Genomic DNA, 19,998 nt, shown 5'->3' with positions numbered 1-19,998 from the left:
TCGAAAGCGTGTGAGGCAACGATGAGAAATATACAACCATGGTTTATACCTTTCTATCCCATGGCAATAAAAACATAATAAAAAAAATAATTTATATTGAGATCAAAGTCGTACAATTAAAAAAACAAAATTCAGATTATTTTTTAAAAAAATTATTATTATTGGGAGAAGATTATGTCCATCCGAAAATACAAGAACATTTAAAATTTTATGGACAAAGGACTTATTATGATAATCTTATATCAAACATAAAAAAATATACTGGTCAAGTTATGTAGGAGTGTAAAATCATCGTTGTTTTTTATTTTTATAATAGAACGTAAAAGTGTGTATATGTAATTATGTAAAAACAATATACATCAATACTAGCCGCGCAATTTGCGCGCGTCACCGTGCTAGGTACTTTATATATATATATATATATATATATATATATATATATATATAATAGATAGATTATGTAATGAATAGACCCACACGCCAGTAACAAACATATGCAATAATTAAGAGATGATAAATGCAAAAAATAATATTAATAACATACTAAAGATTTTTTAATAAAATACCGTTGCAATGCAACGACAACAATATGTCCGTCTCTGTTATTAATCTTGCTATAAGAGTATGCTATCTAACATAAGTCTAAAATTCTACCCCTGAATTCTGTTTTCAGGATCTCTAATCAAATTCGTAGATATGAACCACCGCCGCTGAATTGCATGTTAGTAGTTGGCTCCTAGAAACCCAAGCATTTCGCTAGCGAGCGGCAACTGCAACCGCATGGCCTTCTCATAAAAAACGAGCGGTCACACCGAAAAATGGAACGGTGGATTGCAAACCCTCCACATCCCAACTCAACATTTAACTCGCAGATGGAATGCCACCAGTCTCTCACGGCCCTTAAAAATCCTCTACGCATTGCTGCATCCTAGAACCAGATCACGCACATTTGCAAAGCTCGCAGCCGCAGCAAGGACGCTCTCCCTCGCCGGAGGCGTGGCAACGATGAGCTACTACTACGACAGCGACGACGAGGTTGTGCTTGTGCAGCAAGGGGTAGAGCAATCTGGAAGGGCGAAGGATGGAAGGTACAGTACGTGGTCGCAGAGCGAGCTGGAGAAGAAGATGTTCTCTTGGTCCCTCCAAGACGTGCTAAATAAAAATCTCCTCAAGGAGAAGGTAATCAAGAACCTCTTTAGCGAGATTACCAGCCTATCTTTCTTTTGTTGTTGCACGATCAATAAGCCAGCAATCTCTTCCATTGTATTGATTAGTGTTCATTGTGTAGTAGTATCCAGTTAGTCATCTTGCTGTAGTCGATCTTGGTATTATCTTGTGGATGATCCAATCTGTTAGTAGCCCATCTTCTCATGAGCCAAGTCTTAATGCAGGTTAAAAAAATACCAACAACTTTCACTTCACTGAAAGAGTACATGGGATCATTCACTGTGCCACTGATCGAAGAGACCCGTGCTGATCTGTGCTCTGCCCTGGAAGGCATCAAGCATGCACCAGCAGCCGAAGTGATCGCGATGGAGAAGCATTGCTCAGAGCAGCTCATATACAATCTTCAGGTCAAGAAAGTTGATCCCAGGATGAACAATGCTCAGGAAGTCTACGGCCCAAAGGATGCGGATATACTGCTGCTGACGGATCATAAACCGAGGCATCCCAATGACCTGGGACGCAGCGGCAAGTCCATTGTGATAGGCTCGGTGCTGAAAGCCCAGGATTCGGAAGGCAACACCGTCGTCAGGCTGTCATCTAGGCATGCCGAGAAGCGTTCCGGATCGGAGCAATCGCTCTTCGCGGTGTTCCTGATCAATATGACCACCTACAACCGCATATGGAGCGCCCTGGATGCGGTGGTCGCCGATGTCAGGAACACCGATATCATTCGGATGGTCGTAAATTACAATCCAAAGGTACGGATTAGCACGTTCTATACACGTCTTATACTGCTAATTCTTTTGCGTTTTTTACTTGATGTTTGGCCCTGATCCGAAGCATGTAATGGCAGGACGGCAAGGAGTGTTCTTTTGCGTCAGAACTGCCTCTACACTTACCTGACAGAGCGCTTGGTCGCCTTGAAGATTTCAAGCTCAACAAGTCGCAGAGAGTGGCGGTGCTCGACTGCGTGGCAGCGATGCAGCAGGGGAGCTCGTCCGTGCGCCTGATATGGGGGCCTCCCGGGACGGGGAAGACGAAGACCATCAGCACGCTCCTGTGGGCCATGATGATCAAGAACCACAGGACGCTGACCTGCGCTCCGACGAACACCGCCGTCGTCGAGGTCGCGTCCCGGGTCCTCGGCCTCCTCGAGGATCCTTCCGCCGGCAGCGGGAAAACCTGCTTCTTGAGCGACGTCGTGTTGTTTGGTAATGAGGATAGGATGAACGTGGACGTAAACCTGGCAAGGGTCTTCTTGGCTAAGCGTGCTCGCCGCCTGCAGACGTGCTTGATGCCAGGTTCAGGTTGGATGCACTTTTTGGGCTCCACGGTACGGATTCTTGAGCAACCTCTGGATGAATATGATTCATATGTCAAGCAAATTGAAAGGGAGATAGAAGAGGATTTTGCCAAGAGAAAGAAGGATAATGATAAAAAGAAGGTAAAGGAGCACGTTTCTAAGAAGGTCATACCAAAAATGTCATTCAAGGAATACTTCGTAAGTAATTACAAACGGCTCGAGAATGATTTGAGCATTTGTATCAAGACATTTTGTGATGATCTCCCCAGATCTGCTACATCTGCAGAGAATTTCAGTTTCATGATCGAGTGTCTGCGCCTGCTCAAATCTTTTGGGGAACTTGTTGGATCTGAATCAGACAAGGAGCTTCAGAACGTGTTCAAGCACAACCCCGACGGCACAGTCTGCTCACTGTTTCAGAATTTCCTTACATTTGTGGATGACAGTGTCAGTACAGAGCTGAAGAATGCTAGAGCTCAGTGTCTAAAGAAGCTTAAATACCTCTCTGATCACTTTGAACTTCCCAATGTTTTTGACAACCGTTCGATTGAAGATTTCCTGCTGCGAAACGCCAAAGCATACTCTGCACGGCTTCTAGCTCGTCTCGCTTGCACTACATGCCAGAGGCACGCCCGTTCGATCTCCTTGTCGTCGACGAGGCAGCACAGCTGAAAGAGTGCGAGTCACTGATTCCTCTTCAGCTCCCTGGTGTTCGCCACGCCGTGCTCATCGGTGACGAGTATCAGCTTCCGGCACTGGTCAAGAGCAGGGTAAGCTCACTAGCTCAGAAGCTCTAGTTTGATTCTTTGGTGGCGTATTTACAGGCGAAAGATATTCTGTGAATAAAACTTTTATTCACGTATTCTCAGTGATCCTAAATCAACCGAAAAATATTTTTTTGATAGAAAACCACAAAATCAAATCTAAATTTAAAGGTTAACTTTAATTTTGTTGCATGTGGCAAAGTTTAAAGTACTGTCTACTTTGTACGCAGGTTTGTGAAGATGCAGAGTTTGGAAGGAGCCTGTTTGAGAGGCTGAGTTCCCTGGGGCACCCGAAGCACCTCCTGGACGTGCAGTACAGGATGCACCCGGGGATCAGCAAGTTCCCCGTCTCGAGCTTCTACGAGAGCAGGATATCCGACGGCGAGAACGTGCTGCGAAGGGTCTACGAGAGGAGGCCCCTGGCCGGGCCGATGTACGGCTCCTACTCCTTCATCAACGTCGAGGCCGGCAGGGAGAGCAAGGGCAAGCACGACAAGAGCCTCATGAACACCGTCGAGGTCGCCGCCGTCACCCGAATCGTGCAGCGACTCTTCAAAGGTACTACCCAACACATGTCAAAAACTGCCCTTGCATCCTGGGCTTCTTGCCGGTGATCGATCTCGATCGAACGCGATGTGCGTGCACGCATGCAGAGTCGGTCGACACCGGGAGGAAGCTGTGCGTGGGCTTGGTGTCGCCGTACAAGGGGCAGGTCCGCGCCATCCAGGAGAAGCTCGGGAAGACGTACGAGGCGAACGGGGGCTTCTCCGTGAAGGTGCGGTCGGTGGACGGGTTCCAGGGCGCCGAGGAGGACATCATCGTCTTCTCCACCGTGCGGAGCAACAGCACCGGATCGGTCGGCTTCCTCTCCAACGTCAACCGCACCAACGTCGCGCTCACCCGGGCCAAGTAGGCGCACAGATCGAGATTTTCACCGCGATTTTTTGTTCATCGTGCGCTAGCTTCTTCATTTGCTTCTTTTCTTTTTTCTTTTTCCTTTTTTTTTCAGGCACTGTCTTTGGATTGCTGGCAATGCGACCACCCTGGCGAGCAGCAAGACGATCTGGCACGAGATTGTGGCCGACGCGAAGGAAAGAGGCTGCCTTTTCAACGCTCAGGACGACACAGAACTCAACGGCGCGATCATCAAGGCTGTCATCGAGCTGGACGAAGTCGACGACCTGCTCGACATGGACTCCCTACGTATTACTAGCAACCGGAGGTCGGGTGCACGTAAAAACCTAAAATTATAATAAACTAGCATGGTGACCCGCGTATATTGCGTGGCTAGTATGGTTATAATTTTTTTTGCACAATACGAATATATACTTTTAGGTTACACTGTGAAAAATATATTGTTAAATATTATATTATTTATTCCCATAGTTATCAAAACTTCTTTTGTTAACATGAAGTCTTTGAACTTAATTAATATAAGAATTTCTAGCTATGTTTATCCTATATGATTAATAAGGGTTCCTAGAAGAGCCATTAGTTAATGTAGGTAAAATATTGACTCTTTGATCAATATTACTTATTTTTGTCAGTTTTAAAATATTTCTAAATTGTACTCGTACATATGAATTTTTTCTCAATAATAATTATTTCAATATGAATTTAATATATTTATAAATTTGTATTTCTACACAGCTTACAATCTTAATATTACTTATTTTTAATATTATATTTTGTTTTAATCTAAATTTTTTCAATTATATTTATGCATGGGTTCTCATGTTGATATTAATTAATTTAAAGTTTTAATTTGAAATTAACATTTTCTAAATTGTATTTTACATGGATTGACATTTTACTTTTTAGTAATTTTTTATTCCCAGTCTGTCTATTAACATGGATTTGTAAACTTCTCTGTACAATATTAATTTATGTAAATTGAAATTTAGATACTTTTAAATTGTATTTCAGAGCAAATTCTTTCGCTTGATATTAATTTTTTTAACCAAAATATTATATGTTTTTTTAAAAAATTCTTACATGAAATTTTAGATTAATCGAAAATGTATTTATATATGCACTATTTTTACTTTTATTTATTACTTATTTTAATTCGTATTTCTAATCAAATTCTATTTTATTCCTGAACTAATGTGATGCTTCTAAATTGTATTCCTCTGCCAACTCCTCTGTTGCTACTATTATTTTAGTGAAATACCGATCTGTTTATCTGTTTGTCCTTTTTTCTTTTTTTTTCTTATTGGCCTGCGCAGATTGCACGGCTGATGTTGTTATAAAATAATGCATTTTAAAACTTAATCATAATATAGTAAGTCATATGTGCATAAAACAAACATGATGGTTTAGTATTCTCTTAATAATTCAATAAGTCAAAGATATAGAAATTTTATGGTATATTTGTTTCTCTTCTTCTCTCCATCTTTATCTTGAAGCTAATAGTGGTATATTATCCCACCTATCTAGAAATTCTTTTATCACATTATAACAGGATTGAGGATCTAATTTAATCTGTTAGCTGTAACTTTCATGTAGATAAGAGGATCTATCTATTTCCCTTTTTCTTTTCTTAATAATGCATCAATTCTAAGAATTTTCGATTGGCGTGAGAATATCCACTTATTTTTATCTTGTAGGAGTAGCATGTGTCTCCTATAAGAGTCATCAATCAATATTCGGAAGCTTATCTAAACGGAAGCTTATCTAAATATTATCTATCTTTATCTATATTTAAATATTTCTAATCTTTACTCATGCATAAACTCTTTTCTCATTAATAATTAGTTGTAACCTCAATTTAAGATTTTTATAAATTACATTTCTACATGAACTTTTTCTCTTTATAATATTCCTTCATACGCTCTTTTATCCATAATTTTGCTTTTTTAATCCAACTTTAGATACTTATAATTTGTAATTCCAGGCAGATTCTTTTTCATTTAACATTACTTATTTTAAATATGATTTTAGATGTTTCTAAATTGTTTCTACCTAAAATATTTTTTTACTTTTCCTTTTTAAAAATGTATTTCTAATTGAATTCTTTTTTGTTTTCCTAAGTTCAATGTAGGATTTTTTAGGGCATGAGAGCACACGTAGTGGCTTCGTTTTCTACTTTATAAATATAAATTACAACCATGCATGTATACCATGTACTTGTATCAGCAAGAAAAAATATCTTCCATCTTTCAGCGCTTTGTTTTACTATCTTTTCCAGCAACGGAAGTGGATATAATAAAGTCTAATTAGATTAGTACTATGATTACCACCTACAACAAACTATATACATGTTTGCAAGCGCCAGCGTGTCCGACTCCTATATATATTCATTGAAAGCCAGATGCAATCTATATGCTTGCAAGGCACAGCATATCCGACTCCTATAAATTTGATCCATAATCTAACCGTAAATAGTTTTTCTTTTTCACCGATTAATCAATACCGTTATAATCTGGACCCACTATGATCTAACGTTTTATTTTTTTTTATTTTTTTCCGATTAACGTGGGATTTTCTAGCCCGTGAAAGCAAATGTGATAGCTCCTTTTCCTATTACTTTATTTATATGTATAATAGATTACTAGTGTCACTTAACTACTCGTATCATGTCCACGGTCGAGCAGGGAAATTAGCGGCACGGACTGAGTTATCAGAAAGAAATCAGTTGGATTAACCCCTTGAATTTATAAATTCTGTGTTTAGCAGAAAGCGTTGCAGTAACTGTCATTTCTTCGTGCAGAAATCCAAGGCAAAGTACTGACTGGTAAACGGGCTCGCTGGTGTGTTCATCAGTTCATCACTCGCAGTTGCAGCAGCTATGCAGACTTGTGAGTGGTGAATGCTGTCGCCTGTAGGCAGACAGTCTGAAGAAAGCTTCCAGCAAACTGCTCCAAAATAAAAATATCTCCGGTTGGATGGGGCATCTTTCCACTGAGCGGAGGATATGGAAGACTAGCCTAATCGAGTAATCGTCTATATTAATTTCTCCATGGTGTACTGGAGCTACCGATGATATGTAAGCCTAAACGCAGTGGTTCTAATACAATCCATGCCTTGTGAACTAGCACTGTCTTATTGTGCATGCATTAGAAAGTAGAAATTCTGCTAGCGGATATGCCCTTGTTAGGTGGTAGTCCAATTTGTTTATTTGACGTACGTACCGGCATCTAAAACAAGGGCGCTAAAACAACTCTTGGACTAGTTTAACAATCTGTACCCCCTTTTAGAAATATGAAAGAAAAGAAATCATATTAACTACATCTATCCTAATATAAATTATAAATGTGTTTGTGGATTTCCATTTACAATGATCGACCGTTCGTATTATTTGAAAATTTTATGAAACAAATCAAATTACCATTCAAGTTTTATCATCAATAACAACGGAAATACTAATCATATTTTTTTAATTAAAATAGACGATCAAGCGTGAGCATAAACAATACAAAAATATAATTTATGCTGGACGGAGAGAGTAATTATCTTAATATATGGATACAGTTTTTTTTATACAAGTACACACATATTAAAATATTCATTTGTTTAGTATCTGTTAGCACTTATCTATATATGTTGTTATATTGTTATAGTATCTATAAAATAAATATTTTAAATACACAGTTTTAAATTTAATTATAGCATTACCAAATAACAGAAATCATGTTTGTCTTAAATTGCTAATGATGTGTATACTTACCGGATTTGGAGATGCAATTAATTAGTATGGTTTGTTTTGCTTCTTGGGGCCGTCGTTAGTTATCTGATCCCTGTTATGGTGTTTGTTTTGCGTTATGAGATCCATGCGTGCATTAATTATCAACTACGCAGAAGAACCGAACCATTCCAACAAAAAGAAAAAAAAAACATTTCACCACTTGTTACAACTGTATTATCCCTTCGTCAGTACACATTTTTGTGTTTAGCCATTCTAAACATTAGTTCACTCTTGAGTTTGATCCTATTAGACTATTATGTCCTCGTAAATGTTCCAAAACATTATAGAATTTGTAACATTTAGTAAGGGTTTGTTTGATTTGTGACTAAGCTTGTTTGTTTGTACCGAAGTGTGCATATTATCTATGGACTTTTGTGTATGCTTACCGAGCAGCTAAATAATATATATTTTTTAATAAATATTTCTATACAGAAGTTAACCATCTTATAATTTAAAATTTTAAAACTAGACTTTTAATTTTATAGTGTCTATTTTTAAGGTGGTGTTTGGGACAAGTGACTTATTTTAAAGTCCCTTCCCATCGAATGTTTAGACGGTTATTATAAATAGTAAACTTATTATAAATAGTAAATATAGATTATTAATAAAACTCATCTATAATCTTGAACTAATTCACGAGACGAATCTAAACATGATTAGTCTATGTGATGCTACAGTAAACATGCTCTAATTATAAATTAATTAGGCTTAAAAAATTCGTCTCGTGTATTACCACTCATTTATAAAATTAGTTTTTCTATTAGTCTATGTTTAATACTTTAAAATAGTGTCCACACATCCGATATGACATAGGGGTAAAAAGTTTAGCTCCATCTAAACACCCCGTAAAGAATGCTTGGAACACTAACTTTAGTAAAAATGTGACAAGCCGTACAAGTGTGGGGAAGAAAACAAATACCATAAATGAAACTATGGCACGAACCAAATGCAGACCTCAAAGATTATGTTGTGAAACGTTTGGCTAGGCAAACTTAGGCATAAACTAAACATGCACTAACTACTTCATAAGATAGATTAATGTGATAGGTCAGCAAAGCAAATTTGTAAGTTTAAATTTAACTCCTATAATTTATTAAAACCCAAATGATTATATACGTGATATATTATCTCTTAAACATATAAACACAAATTCGACTAATATAAGAGTTGTAGGAAACAAAATAAACTCTAACTAAATATACACATATTTATATTTATATTTTTAGTGTAACTTTTGAAAATCGATTTTTATTTTTATGTTGATGGATTACTTTATTAAATTTCTCTAATTTTTTAAATAACTATTTGTGCCATATACGCAGGAAACGATGGACAACTCTGGGAGGCCGGAAGGAAATTTTTTTATTAAATAAACTTTTTTAACAAGTACTTAAACCTTAAAAAAAATATTTCTAAAACTAAACATTTTGACCACGCCAGCATGGTATGACGTGTCTGTGGCGTGGCAAAACAATGTTGTCACGTCACCGACAATCATGGCAAGTCGTTTCGCTCCGCCAATGTTAGTCGTGGCGGTGAAAATATTTTCTCCAAATGTTTAGTAATAAAATTATTTATTAAAAATGTTTAAAAAATAAAAAATTCGGCCGGAAGAGCCAATGAAATGATTAAAAGAAAACGAAGTGAAATGGGCCTGTCGCAAACAACGAGACCGAAAGACTGGAATAGTCTCGTCACATTCGACAATTAATGCTATTGCAATATTTTAACATGCACAAGTCCCACTAGAATTGATTCGGAATAGTTTGGCAGGCATGTCACTAGATAGATAATGAGACATTTAAAATGTGATATCTCTGTCTCCATTGTAGATTTTCCATACCAACGTTTAACCAAATGTTTTATTTAAAAAAATTATATAAAAGTTAAAAGAATAATCACATATAAAATCCATGTTTTATCATTTAATAACAATAAAAATATTAATTATAATTTTTAGATAAACAGTCAAATATTAAATATAAATTATGCAATTGTGCACTCTGTCTAATTCGGAGGGAGTAGCTACGAGTGCCTGACGTGACACTATTTAGTGCTAACTCACTCTTAAAATATAAGTATTTTTAGATTATTTAGCAAAGATTAATCTTTAAAAGAAAAGAACTATAATACTCTTAATAAATAATAAATGTATATGTGTGAAAGGATAGTGGGGATAAATTGAAATTGAATTTCAAATTTTGACTTATAATAAGAGCAAGTTCAATAATATAGCCAACTACTAGCTCCAAATCATCCGTAGTCAATCTAATAGCTAATTATATGATAGTTACTTATAAAATATTATAAAATATGTACTATCTTGTCTCACCTATCACACACCTTACGTCTTAGTATGGCATGTTGAAATGTACGTCCTAGCCCAATTAAATACGTTGAAATGCACGTGCTAGCCTAATTAACCGAAACCCTAGATATTTAAGTCATCTATCCATTTTTCACCATACTGTATGAATATGTGATGTATTAAGTATCTAGCGTTTACTGTAATATTTTATATAGAAACTATGCGATTTAGATTATTTCAAACTGTGATGAGTATATGAGTGAGGTTTGCCCATGTGGGTACGGGTCTGAGAAAAATTTCTTATCCATAATAAGTATAGGCACTTTGATGTATTAAATTTTACTGGTGGATATAGGTATGGTATCAATACATGATGGGGAACACATTGCCACCCTTGCCTCCATCGCTAGTTTTAAGGTCTTAAAAATAGTGTATACGTAGCTTTATCTAGATGGAATCCATTTCTATGTCTTCACAATTATGTTTTCATATCATTAAATTTGCTTATATGATATTATATTTATTGAGAATGAAATTAATATGAATTTTTCATTGGGCATGTCCTAATTTTTTATCCATTTCAATGCATGTCTATTATATATAAACTCTGATGTAATAAATACTAAATAGTGAAATTATTTTGGGATAAACAAGACGTGTGCAAAAATAAATAGCAAAACCATTTCTAATGCCATTCCCGATCTACAGTTTTCAAAAATTACTGACTACTATTCCGATAATTACCGTTTACGAATACAAATAATTACCTTTTTTTGCAAGGCCTATACCCAACCGAAAAACCAAACTGATTAACTATGATACCTCCACCCACAACGTGACAAGGACATAATTAACTAGCCCACATGTCACAACTTAAATATCTATTTGCGTACTTCTCTAATTGCAAACTTTTCTATTTAGGTATCTCCTGGTTTATGCGCCTATGTATCACTTAAATATCATTTGTAAAACTTATTATCAATTCAATATATGCATGTAGTTTATTTTCTAAAATAAATTACTGGGTTGGAGTCTTCTGACCATTCCCTTCGATGGAATAATTTCATTTCCAATACCGTTTTCGATTCTATTTCCAAATAATAATACGGATAGTGAAAATGGTTTACGTGTTACCGATTTTTCATCCCAATCGACGAGGACGTCAGTGGCCTCTATATACATGGGCATTGCTCCTTCTCCGTCGTGCACGGTGCACCCTGCTACCAGCATCGCACGGCGCACAGGTGACGACATGGGCGCGAACGCCGGCGACGGTGAGGGCTGGCCGAACGCCCTCGCCAAGTACGAGGCGCTCGCGTCCTCGCTACCGTCCCGCAAGGGTCTCGGGAGCGCCTTGTACCGCAGGCACGGCGGCTTCTGGTACCCGGAGCACCTGATGGCGCCGACGCTGGCCGCGCGAGGCTCGTTCGTGGCCCGCCCCAGCGATGTCATCCTCGCCACCATCCCCAAGTCCGGCACGACGTGGCTCAAGGCGCTCTCCTTCTCCGTCGTGCACCGTGGACGCCACGCGCCGGGCAGCCCGGGCCACCCGCTCCTCGGCTCCAGCCCTCACGACCTCGTCCCGTTCCTGCACTCTACCTACGAGAGCCGCTCGGCCGCCGTCGCGCCCGTCGATCTCCTCGAGGCCATGCCGTCGCCGTCGCCGCGCATCCTGGCCGTGCACACGCCGCTCTCGAGCCTGCCCGCGTCGGTCAGGGAATCCGGCTGCCGCGTCGTCTACCTGTGCCGTGACCCCAAGGACGCGTTCGTCTCGCTCCGACATTATCTCGACGAGATCAAACCCGAGGGATCCACCATGACGCCGTTCGCCGAGGCCTTCGAGCTGCTCTGCGATGGCGTCTCGCCGTTCGGGCCAATGTGGGAACATGCTGCCGAGTACTGGAAGGAGAGCCTGGCGCGGCCGGAGCAGGTCATGTTCCTCCGGTACGAGAGCCTCAAGGAGGACGGCGCGGGGAGCGTGAGGACGCTCGCCGGCTTCCTCGGCCGCCCGTTCACCGACGACGAGGTGGCCAGGGGCGTCCCCGAGGCCATCGTGGAGCTCTGCAGCATGCAGCGGATGAGAAGCGTGGAGGCCAACCGAGACGGCAAGCACGGGGCCGCCACCAGCTGGTCGTTCAAGAACTCGGCCTTCTTCAGGAAGGGGGAGGTCGGGGACTGGAAGGAGCACATGACGGAGGCGATGGCGCAGAGGCTCGACGGCGTCGTGAAGGAGAAGCTGCGGGGCACCGGGTTGTCACTGTCTCACTGATCCTCCGCCGGTAGCTGACCGAGCTCTACTTTCCCATACTTTCGTGGAGATGCGTTAGCATTTCGATCCGTTTAATTTTCTCTCCGTGTATCTTGTGTCGCGTTGCGCACATGGCTTCGTTGCCATGGGAACTTGCTCGATCTTCCCTAGGCAGGTTGTCTGTGGGGGTTGATCAGCAGATAGTCGCTCCGATTCAAATAAATGAACTAAGTTTTATTTTTGTTATCACTGAATACGAATACCAGGATTGCTCACCCGGTCCTAGTTATTATTTCATTGAATTTGGTTGTGTTCTTTTTTCTGATTGTTTTTATTTTTTTCTCAACTTTTACATTCATAGAATTACTATGTTGTGAATGTATTTTTTTTACAATTGTTTATTATCTCACCTTCTAAAATATATTTCAACTTTATATTAACTAATTCTGTCATTTAATATCACAGAAATCAAATAATTTTTTTATTTTCGGCTAAAAAAGAAAACCAAACTACTACGATAAGCTGATATCTTAAGCAAGCCAAATAATTTGCTACTGTGGTACTGTTTCATGATCTAGACACGAAGTGATGTATTTGAATGGTACCATGGTTGTCGAAGGCATCGCTATATAGCGTCACTACGGAGAGACTCTCTTGCGATGCGTAAGCTAGGGCATGCCACGTATCTGTCTGGCCTTGTGAGCTGCTATGAACATTTTTAGGGTTTGTGGGCTGAACTGCCAGGCTAATCTTCCTTCTTGACCGCTAGGCCTTTGTGGGCTAGCATGAGGATTTTGGGCCTATATTGGCTGGCCTGCCAAGCTAATCTTCCAACGCCTCTCGCTTAGGGACGGTAATGGGTTCAAGTATTATTTTCCTATAAGATTTAAAGGTTACATCTAAAATAAGATAGACGGGATACTTTATTGATTTTTGAACTAATCTTTTGTAAGAACAAGACTAATAATATAGCTAACAAGCTGGTTATAAGACTCTTTACAGTCTTCTCTTAGCCTATTCATATAGTAGTTAGTTCTTCATCATTAATACATAACCCACATGTGAGTTTCTTGGTTTTTGTGTCCAAGTTTTAGCCTGTTTCTGCTCTCTCTTCCACGTCATCATTTAGCCGGTTTATAGCCTGCTATTATACTTGCTCTAGGGATCAAGTAGGATTGTGAAAGAATCCAACAGTTTGGTTCTATTCCTCTCTATTCTCATCACTCGCTTGGTGTCACGCGTGCCGCACGCCTACTGCTTCCACCGTACTAGATTCCCACGTGACAACCAGTTTATATCCATCCCTGTTTCCATTTGACAAGATCCCAAAGTATGCCCGTGTGGTCCGTGTGGGTGGAAGGGTGGACATTCGGTTAGACCAAAAAAATTCCTTCGATTTCTGGGTCTTTTTGAAAGTTCTATCATCGGAAATCATGACAAATCGATCTTGGAAAAAAGACCGAGCACTTCGGTCTTTGATTAATTCAGTTCGATCCCGGTTATGACTGAACTAAATGGAACATAAGATTTCACAGAGAGGAAATCACAATAAACATAAAGAACACGGTAGTAGTCACATAACGTAATGCAGCTGGGAATCAGAATTTGAGCACTAGCAGGCGAGCAGACACGGCCTGCAAGACAACAAGACGTGTTGCAAGACAACAAATCTGGCTGCAAGAAAATAAAGCATGCTAGTGCTCAAATGCTGATCATGTATTCATGTGTGGCTGCAATACATGATGATTGTGTTTCTGTATATTCTGCATATGTGATCCAGTTCTAAGCAATGTGATCATCATAGAAACTGTTTCATCACTGCTCATCGGCATTCTCATAATCGCTTCATTTTATTCGAAGGCCATGTAAAATCATGTCTTTGAAATCTAGAACTAAATGAACATTCAAATCATTAACATTTAATATACCTCTGTATTTGTGTCGCCGGAGGAACTATCCAGCATCTAATCACCCTTCAAAAGAAGAGCAAGTGAATACCTTTATTCCCATCGTCCATTCCGGTCAGTCACAGCTTCTGTGGCTCTGCCTCCGGCGACTCCGGCTCCGCTTCCGCCTCCTCCGAATCGGCCGGCGAGGTCGGCATTGCGAAATCGGCACTGAATTCTTCGCCGGCGACCTCGCGGCAGCGCTGGAGCATCGATTCCGACTCGGCGGCCCTGCCCAGAACGGAGTAGAGCACGCATTGGCAGAACAGGGGGCGGTAGTCGCCGGGGTCCTCCCGCGCGAGCTCCTCGAAGGCGGCGATCGCATCGTCCACCTTGCCGTCCACGAAGAGCGCCTGCGCCGCGAGGAGGCGGGCGTGGTTCTCGCCGACTCCGGCGGCGGAGAGGCGGGCCCGGGCGGCCTCCGCGCCGCCAAGGCGGGCGAGCGCGGCGGTCTCGACGATTAGCTTCTCGAACGGGTACGAGTCGTCGGCGACGGGGTCGTCGGGTGATACCGCGACGGTTAGTGCCGGGGGAGGAGGGGGCGGCGCAGGGGTGCACGCGATGGCCGGGGTGGTGGCGGCGAGGAGGACGGCCGCGGAGGCGGCGAGGCGGAGGGAGGAGAGGACGGTGTGTGGAGCGGTCTGCTTGGAACTGGCGGTGGCCTTGACGGCCGTGGCGAGGACGGAGCGTCGCCGGGAGGACGACGCGACGGCGAACGGCGTGCGGGCTGACGCAGCGGCAAGGAAGGCCATGGCGGCGGGCCGGCGGCTAGGGTTGCCTTGCTTGCGGCGCGGAGATTACCAAGCCTCTGAGTGAGTAGTTGAGTTGTCGAAAGAAAAAAGAAGAAATTTTGCAGATTGGAACAGAAGAACGGCGGAGTTTGGTGGGGGTGGTCAAGACATCAGTTTTGAAATTTGAGATGATTCGTGCGTTTGGTAGGTGGCGTTCGCGTCCAGCGCTTCTGCTACTACGTGATACCTTCGTTCAAATATTACTCTTCGTTTTATTTGAAAATTTTTTATAATTAATATTTTTATTCTTACTAGATAATAAAGCTCTTATTTGAAAATTTTCTACGATTAATATTTTTATTCTTACTAGATGATAAAACATAAATAGTACTTCACGCTCAACTAATTTTTTAAAGTTTTTTTTTGATAAGTTTTTTAAATAAAATGAATGGTCAAACGTTTGACATGAAAAAACAAAAAATAAAGTTATTATAGGACGGAGGTAGGAGTATATTATTGCCGTCGCCAATACGCTCAGATCGATTTCACCGATAACTTTTCATGACAAACTTTGTTTGCTCAGGAGTAGAAATGTAGAACGCTTCATGGCAAACTTGGATTGGTCAGGAGTGAAGGCACTTGCTCCCATTGCTATTAAGGAACCATTGGTTACACCAAAATCAGCACTTTGAACAATTTCATGACAAGCTTGGTTTGTTCAGGAGTAGAAATGTAGAATGCTTCATAGCAAACTTGGATGACTCAAGAGTGAAGGCACTTGCTCCCATTGCTATCAAGGAACCATTGGTTACACCAAAATCAGCACTTTGAACAATTGGTTACAGGAGAAGGTTACAGGAAAACTTCAGAATTCGGATCCCTATCTGTACACAACTTGAACAATTTGAACAAGGGTTAGAGATTAGGCCATAGGCCATTCTTTGCGTGTCCCTGGGTCGCAGCCATGTCGCTATGCAGCAGTTTCTCCATATTTTCAGCCTTAATGTTCTGTCACTAGCCACTGCTGAGGGGATGATACTGGGCGAGCCGCAGCTTAGAAGGGATTCTCCTCAGAATGTACAGGACAAGAGATGAAGGAACAATTTCCACGATCTGCAGGTACAGACACACAGGGCGTAAGAACAAACAGTAACATAGCTGCTATTGGTAACGGGCATCAATTTCTAGCTAGAACTGATAACAAATAAAAAGTGTTGCTTTCACTAAGGTAAACAATATGGTCACAGGATTTACGCCTACCAGGTAATAGATGAAACTAAGGATTGGATGGTCAAGCACATCAAGGTCAGCTTCTTTGTCAAATGCATTAGAACACATCTGCAAAACAAATCAAGCAGCATTTGCCTCAAAAAAAAAATCAAGCAGCATTGGAACCACAAATGTAAGAAATGGAACACTGCAACTCAAAAACAAGTCCAAGAATCAGATAACTGTTTTGCATACCATAATGCAGCGTGCCAAGAAACAAAAGAAGCATATAGTGGCAACTCTGCCAACTTCCCTCAGCTTTTTCTGCCTCCCTTTTGACTCAATAGGGAAACGTTTCAGCATGAAGAAAAGCCTGCCAATCAAATCAGGGGCGAATGAATGCATCTTCTATTGAGATGTTAATCATATACTAAGATGAAGCACTCAATAAGGTGTTTTTTTTTTCAAATACCATTTTACCTAAGAGGTTACATAAGATAAATAAGGTTCAAAGTTTTTAATTTTGTAGCTAGTCTAGCCAGCCAATTTGGCTATAAACACAATATCATCGATTAAACTTAGTTAAGAGGAATTCAGTAGTATTCTTAGTCCTACCTCCCTCCATATAGCAGAAAACCCAAGGCTGCAGAAAAGGACAGGCCTGCAATGAATAACTTCGAGAGGACTATCATAGATGGGTTTGGATTATACCACAACAACAACCACAGCAGAATCTGAGCAAAAGAAATAAATTTCAGTGAGTATTTTGAGATACACAGCCTATCAGAAATTTTATATAAGCAAGCAGTGAACCATCAGAATACTAGTAATCCCATTGACAGCTAAAGCTATTTCCTTTTATTTTCATCCAGTATCTCATTGTTTCACATCAGTGCATCCTAGCAGCAATATTTCGTTTTAGGAAAAAATGAACAAGCATATCCCAGTTTTTCATGGTCTAAGACAGATATCATGAAATCACAGTTCCAAAGAAAATATTATGATCAGTTTGACTTGTGCAATATTGCATACTTTTGGTCATCACAATGATAGAGTTATACAAAATCTGTTCGTTACCAACAGTACTCAATACAGACTTAGAGATAACTTGCTTACCTGTATCGCATATATTACACCATTAATAGTGTAGAAACCTGATCTAAGCCCTTCAGTCTCTAAACCACGTGCTTGATAAGATATCTCAGCCCAGAAAAGTGCCAACATTGCATACGTTGTGAAGAATGCAAGCCCCGGAAGATCAAGAATAACATGCTGGAAGATCTGAAATAAAAATGCATGAAGAATATAACTCTGGCCAATTGAGTGAAACATATTATTTACAGGACAGAAAATAGTCGATGTGTACAAACCTCAGGGTTCACTTGTTGGACTTGGCGGCGGAATGCAAAGATAGAACACCTCGCTGTAGATTGAAAGCAAGGCAAATTCAAAAACACAAAGGATATGATTGAACATGTAATTTGTACTAGAAGAAATTAAAAATACCTCCATTCACAATGAAATTAAGTAACTGAAAGACCTTTTGTGTTGTCCATCCATATTCAGGAACTCTGTATCGTATCCTGACAACTTGAATCTGCATGTCAGATGATAAGTAATTAAGTATGCCTTGTCTTCCTCAAGTAAATTTATTATTCATTTAAAAGCGAGCATTCACATGCGCACCATATGTATAAACATAGGAACAGGATCTGTACATCTGTAGTTCATACTTCGCACTAACCTAGTATTCATTATTCAGATAACCAGAAATAAGTACACATTAATTGTCCTTTGTACGGTCTATCAAGTAGAATTTCCGTTTATCAGAAGGGTTTGTTTTACCATCCTTAAGAAGTATATAAATCAATTTTAAAACTAAAAATATGGTACCTTGAGATACTTCTCAAGAACCGTAAAAAAGCTCTTATCAGAAAGATAAGCATGGCAAATAATCACAATTTCTTGTCGAGTTATCTCTATTTGAAACGCAGTTTTTTTTCTTCTGGAATGATCTGAAGGTATGTAAAATGTTCGTCCTCATTATCAGCTTTTACAAGGTTCAGATGATGCAAAACAATATATGCTCAAGGCACAAAGCTAATAAAACTGTCTTTATTCCCAGCTAAAATCGCTGATGTTGGTATCGCAAATTTGCGGTATTCCCATCAATAAGCACAAAAAAAACAAGTCTTTATTCTCCTGCCATGAATTCAAGGCATCAACCCAGTCATCTTGACATAAAATTCTGAAAGATCGCATCTTTCCCCTAGTGGCGTCGCATAAAGCATAACTAAGGCATAATAGTACTCCTGTCAGGCTGTCAGGAGGATGAGGAGGAGGAGATAAGCAATGCGGCGGGGGCCTCACGGCGAGATGCTTACGAAGGAGGAGGCGGCGATGAGGCCGTAGAGAACGGCGAGGGAGAAGAAGATCCCGTCCTGCCACGCCGTCGAGCCGTTCACGAGATCCCACCACCCCGCTACGGCCACCGGCAACGGCGCGGCGGCCGCCATCGCCGCCGGCCGGGCGAGGAGATCCCTCGGAGAAGGCAAAGGGGACCCTCTTCTCCGAGTAGAAATTTTGCGAGCTTTTTTTTATTTCTTTTTGCGAGATTCCGTGGCGACGGCGCGGATTTATATGAACGGCGTGTGTCGCTTTCGTTCTTCGCTCGAACAGGGGAGCACAGGTTGGAGCCTGGCTGTTTGGTAGTCTACATGCCCCTCATGTTTGTGCATCTGTTCGTATTGATGCGCTAATTACTGCCTTAAGATTGTAACTCTGAAAGCCGAGTCGGCTTTGGAAAAATCAAGAAGAAAGCGTCGGTTTTGTGTTGTTTCCGGCGTTAATTTTGTTTCATATTCGGGCTTTAGGCTCAGCTTGTTCGTGCGACAAAGGGAGGAAAAGAGAAAACTCATCTCGTTTTCTTAACCCAACACTTACCGAAAGTGCTTTTTATTAAAATAATATATACTAAAGTTGTTTTGAAAGATCATAATAATTTGGTTTTCAAACTTTCAATAATCAACACTTATAATTAATCGTAAGCAAAGAACTTCACTCCCTCTTAAACTTTAGTCTAACAACTTTATCTTTTCATCTCTGCTTATTTTTATAGGGTAAATTTAAATTTTTACTCTTGAATTTAGAATTAATTTAGAGGATTTCTCACTATAAATTATTTTTTAAGTACTTGATGTTAATTATGAATAACTCGTATATAAAAGTTTTACTTATAAATTAATTTCTATTTATAAACATGACGTTTTATTTTTTCGCCAAAATTCCAAACGATAAGTCGCATATATTCGACTCGGTCAGCTCCAATTTGTTTACGTTATTGGTAGCTAAATAAATTTACTCGTTTTGCTTTTGTCACGTGTGCTGGTTGGCCAACTGGACAATGAAAAAGACACGTTGTTCACGGGTGAACGATGATGGCGCATCAGGGCAGATATAAGTCGACATCAACGAGATGATGAATGTTGACGGGTGGATTTTGCAGTGTATATATGTGCATATGGACCGTTGTTATTATAACATAATATAGGGTAATATAACCCCATCAAGGCATCAACCTCTCTAAACTACCCCAAATCTATGTCAACATAATGGTCATGTGGACATGAGTTATT

General features: G+C 40.3%; 4 protein-coding genes across 4 annotated transcripts; 2 read left to right on the top strand and 2 right to left on the bottom strand.

The window, feature by feature from the left end:
* The first annotated feature begins 1,005 nt into the window (after window positions 1–1,005).
* Window positions 1,006–4,487, top strand: LOC102718993 (helicase SEN1-like). The gene is given in 7 exon segments (XM_040520638.1): window positions 1,006–1,179; window positions 1,392–1,925; window positions 2,021–3,044; window positions 3,047–3,240; window positions 3,465–3,792; window positions 3,888–4,143; window positions 4,244–4,487. Coding segments are annotated over 7 exon segments (2,754 nt in total).
* Window positions 4,488–11,409: 6,922 nt separating this feature from the next.
* On the top strand, window positions 11,410–12,750 carry LOC102720016 (cytosolic sulfotransferase 13-like). Its single transcript, XM_006665076.3, has one exon. It carries the CDS (start codon window positions 11,410–11,412, stop codon window positions 12,496–12,498), a length of 1,089 nt encoding a protein of 362 aa, XP_006665139.2. The 3' UTR covers window positions 12,499–12,750.
* A 1,240-nt stretch (window positions 12,751–13,990) lies between these two features.
* On the bottom strand, window positions 13,991–15,281 carry LOC102720851. The gene has a single exon (XM_006665079.3). The coding sequence runs from the start codon at window positions 15,173–15,175 to the stop codon at window positions 14,504–14,506; it is 672 nt and encodes a 223-aa protein (XP_006665142.2). The 5' UTR covers window positions 15,176–15,281; the 3' UTR covers window positions 13,991–14,503.
* An 882-nt stretch (window positions 15,282–16,163) lies between these two features.
* LOC102722828 (tobamovirus multiplication protein 3-like) lies at window positions 16,164–19,057 on the bottom strand. Its single transcript, XM_040521390.1, has 8 exons — window positions 18,748–19,057; window positions 17,870–17,960; window positions 17,734–17,786; window positions 17,480–17,644; window positions 16,979–17,097; window positions 16,619–16,736; window positions 16,415–16,492; window positions 16,164–16,267 (listed from the first exon to the last, which is right to left on the bottom strand). The coding sequence occupies exons 1-8, from the start codon at window positions 18,877–18,879 to the stop codon at window positions 16,169–16,171; spliced, it is 855 nt and encodes a 284-aa protein (XP_040377324.1). The 5' UTR covers window positions 18,880–19,057; the 3' UTR covers window positions 16,164–16,168.
* Between the last annotated feature and the right edge of the window lie 941 nt (window positions 19,058–19,998).

This window comes from Oryza brachyantha, chromosome 2 (assembly GCF_000231095.2).
Source record: "Oryza brachyantha chromosome 2, ObraRS2, whole genome shotgun sequence".
In the NCBI taxonomy this organism is placed as follows: Eukaryota; Viridiplantae; Streptophyta; class Magnoliopsida; order Poales; family Poaceae; genus Oryza; species Oryza brachyantha.
Note: the sequence above shows the minus strand (reverse complement) of the source record. Positions and strands in the feature narration are given on the sequence as shown.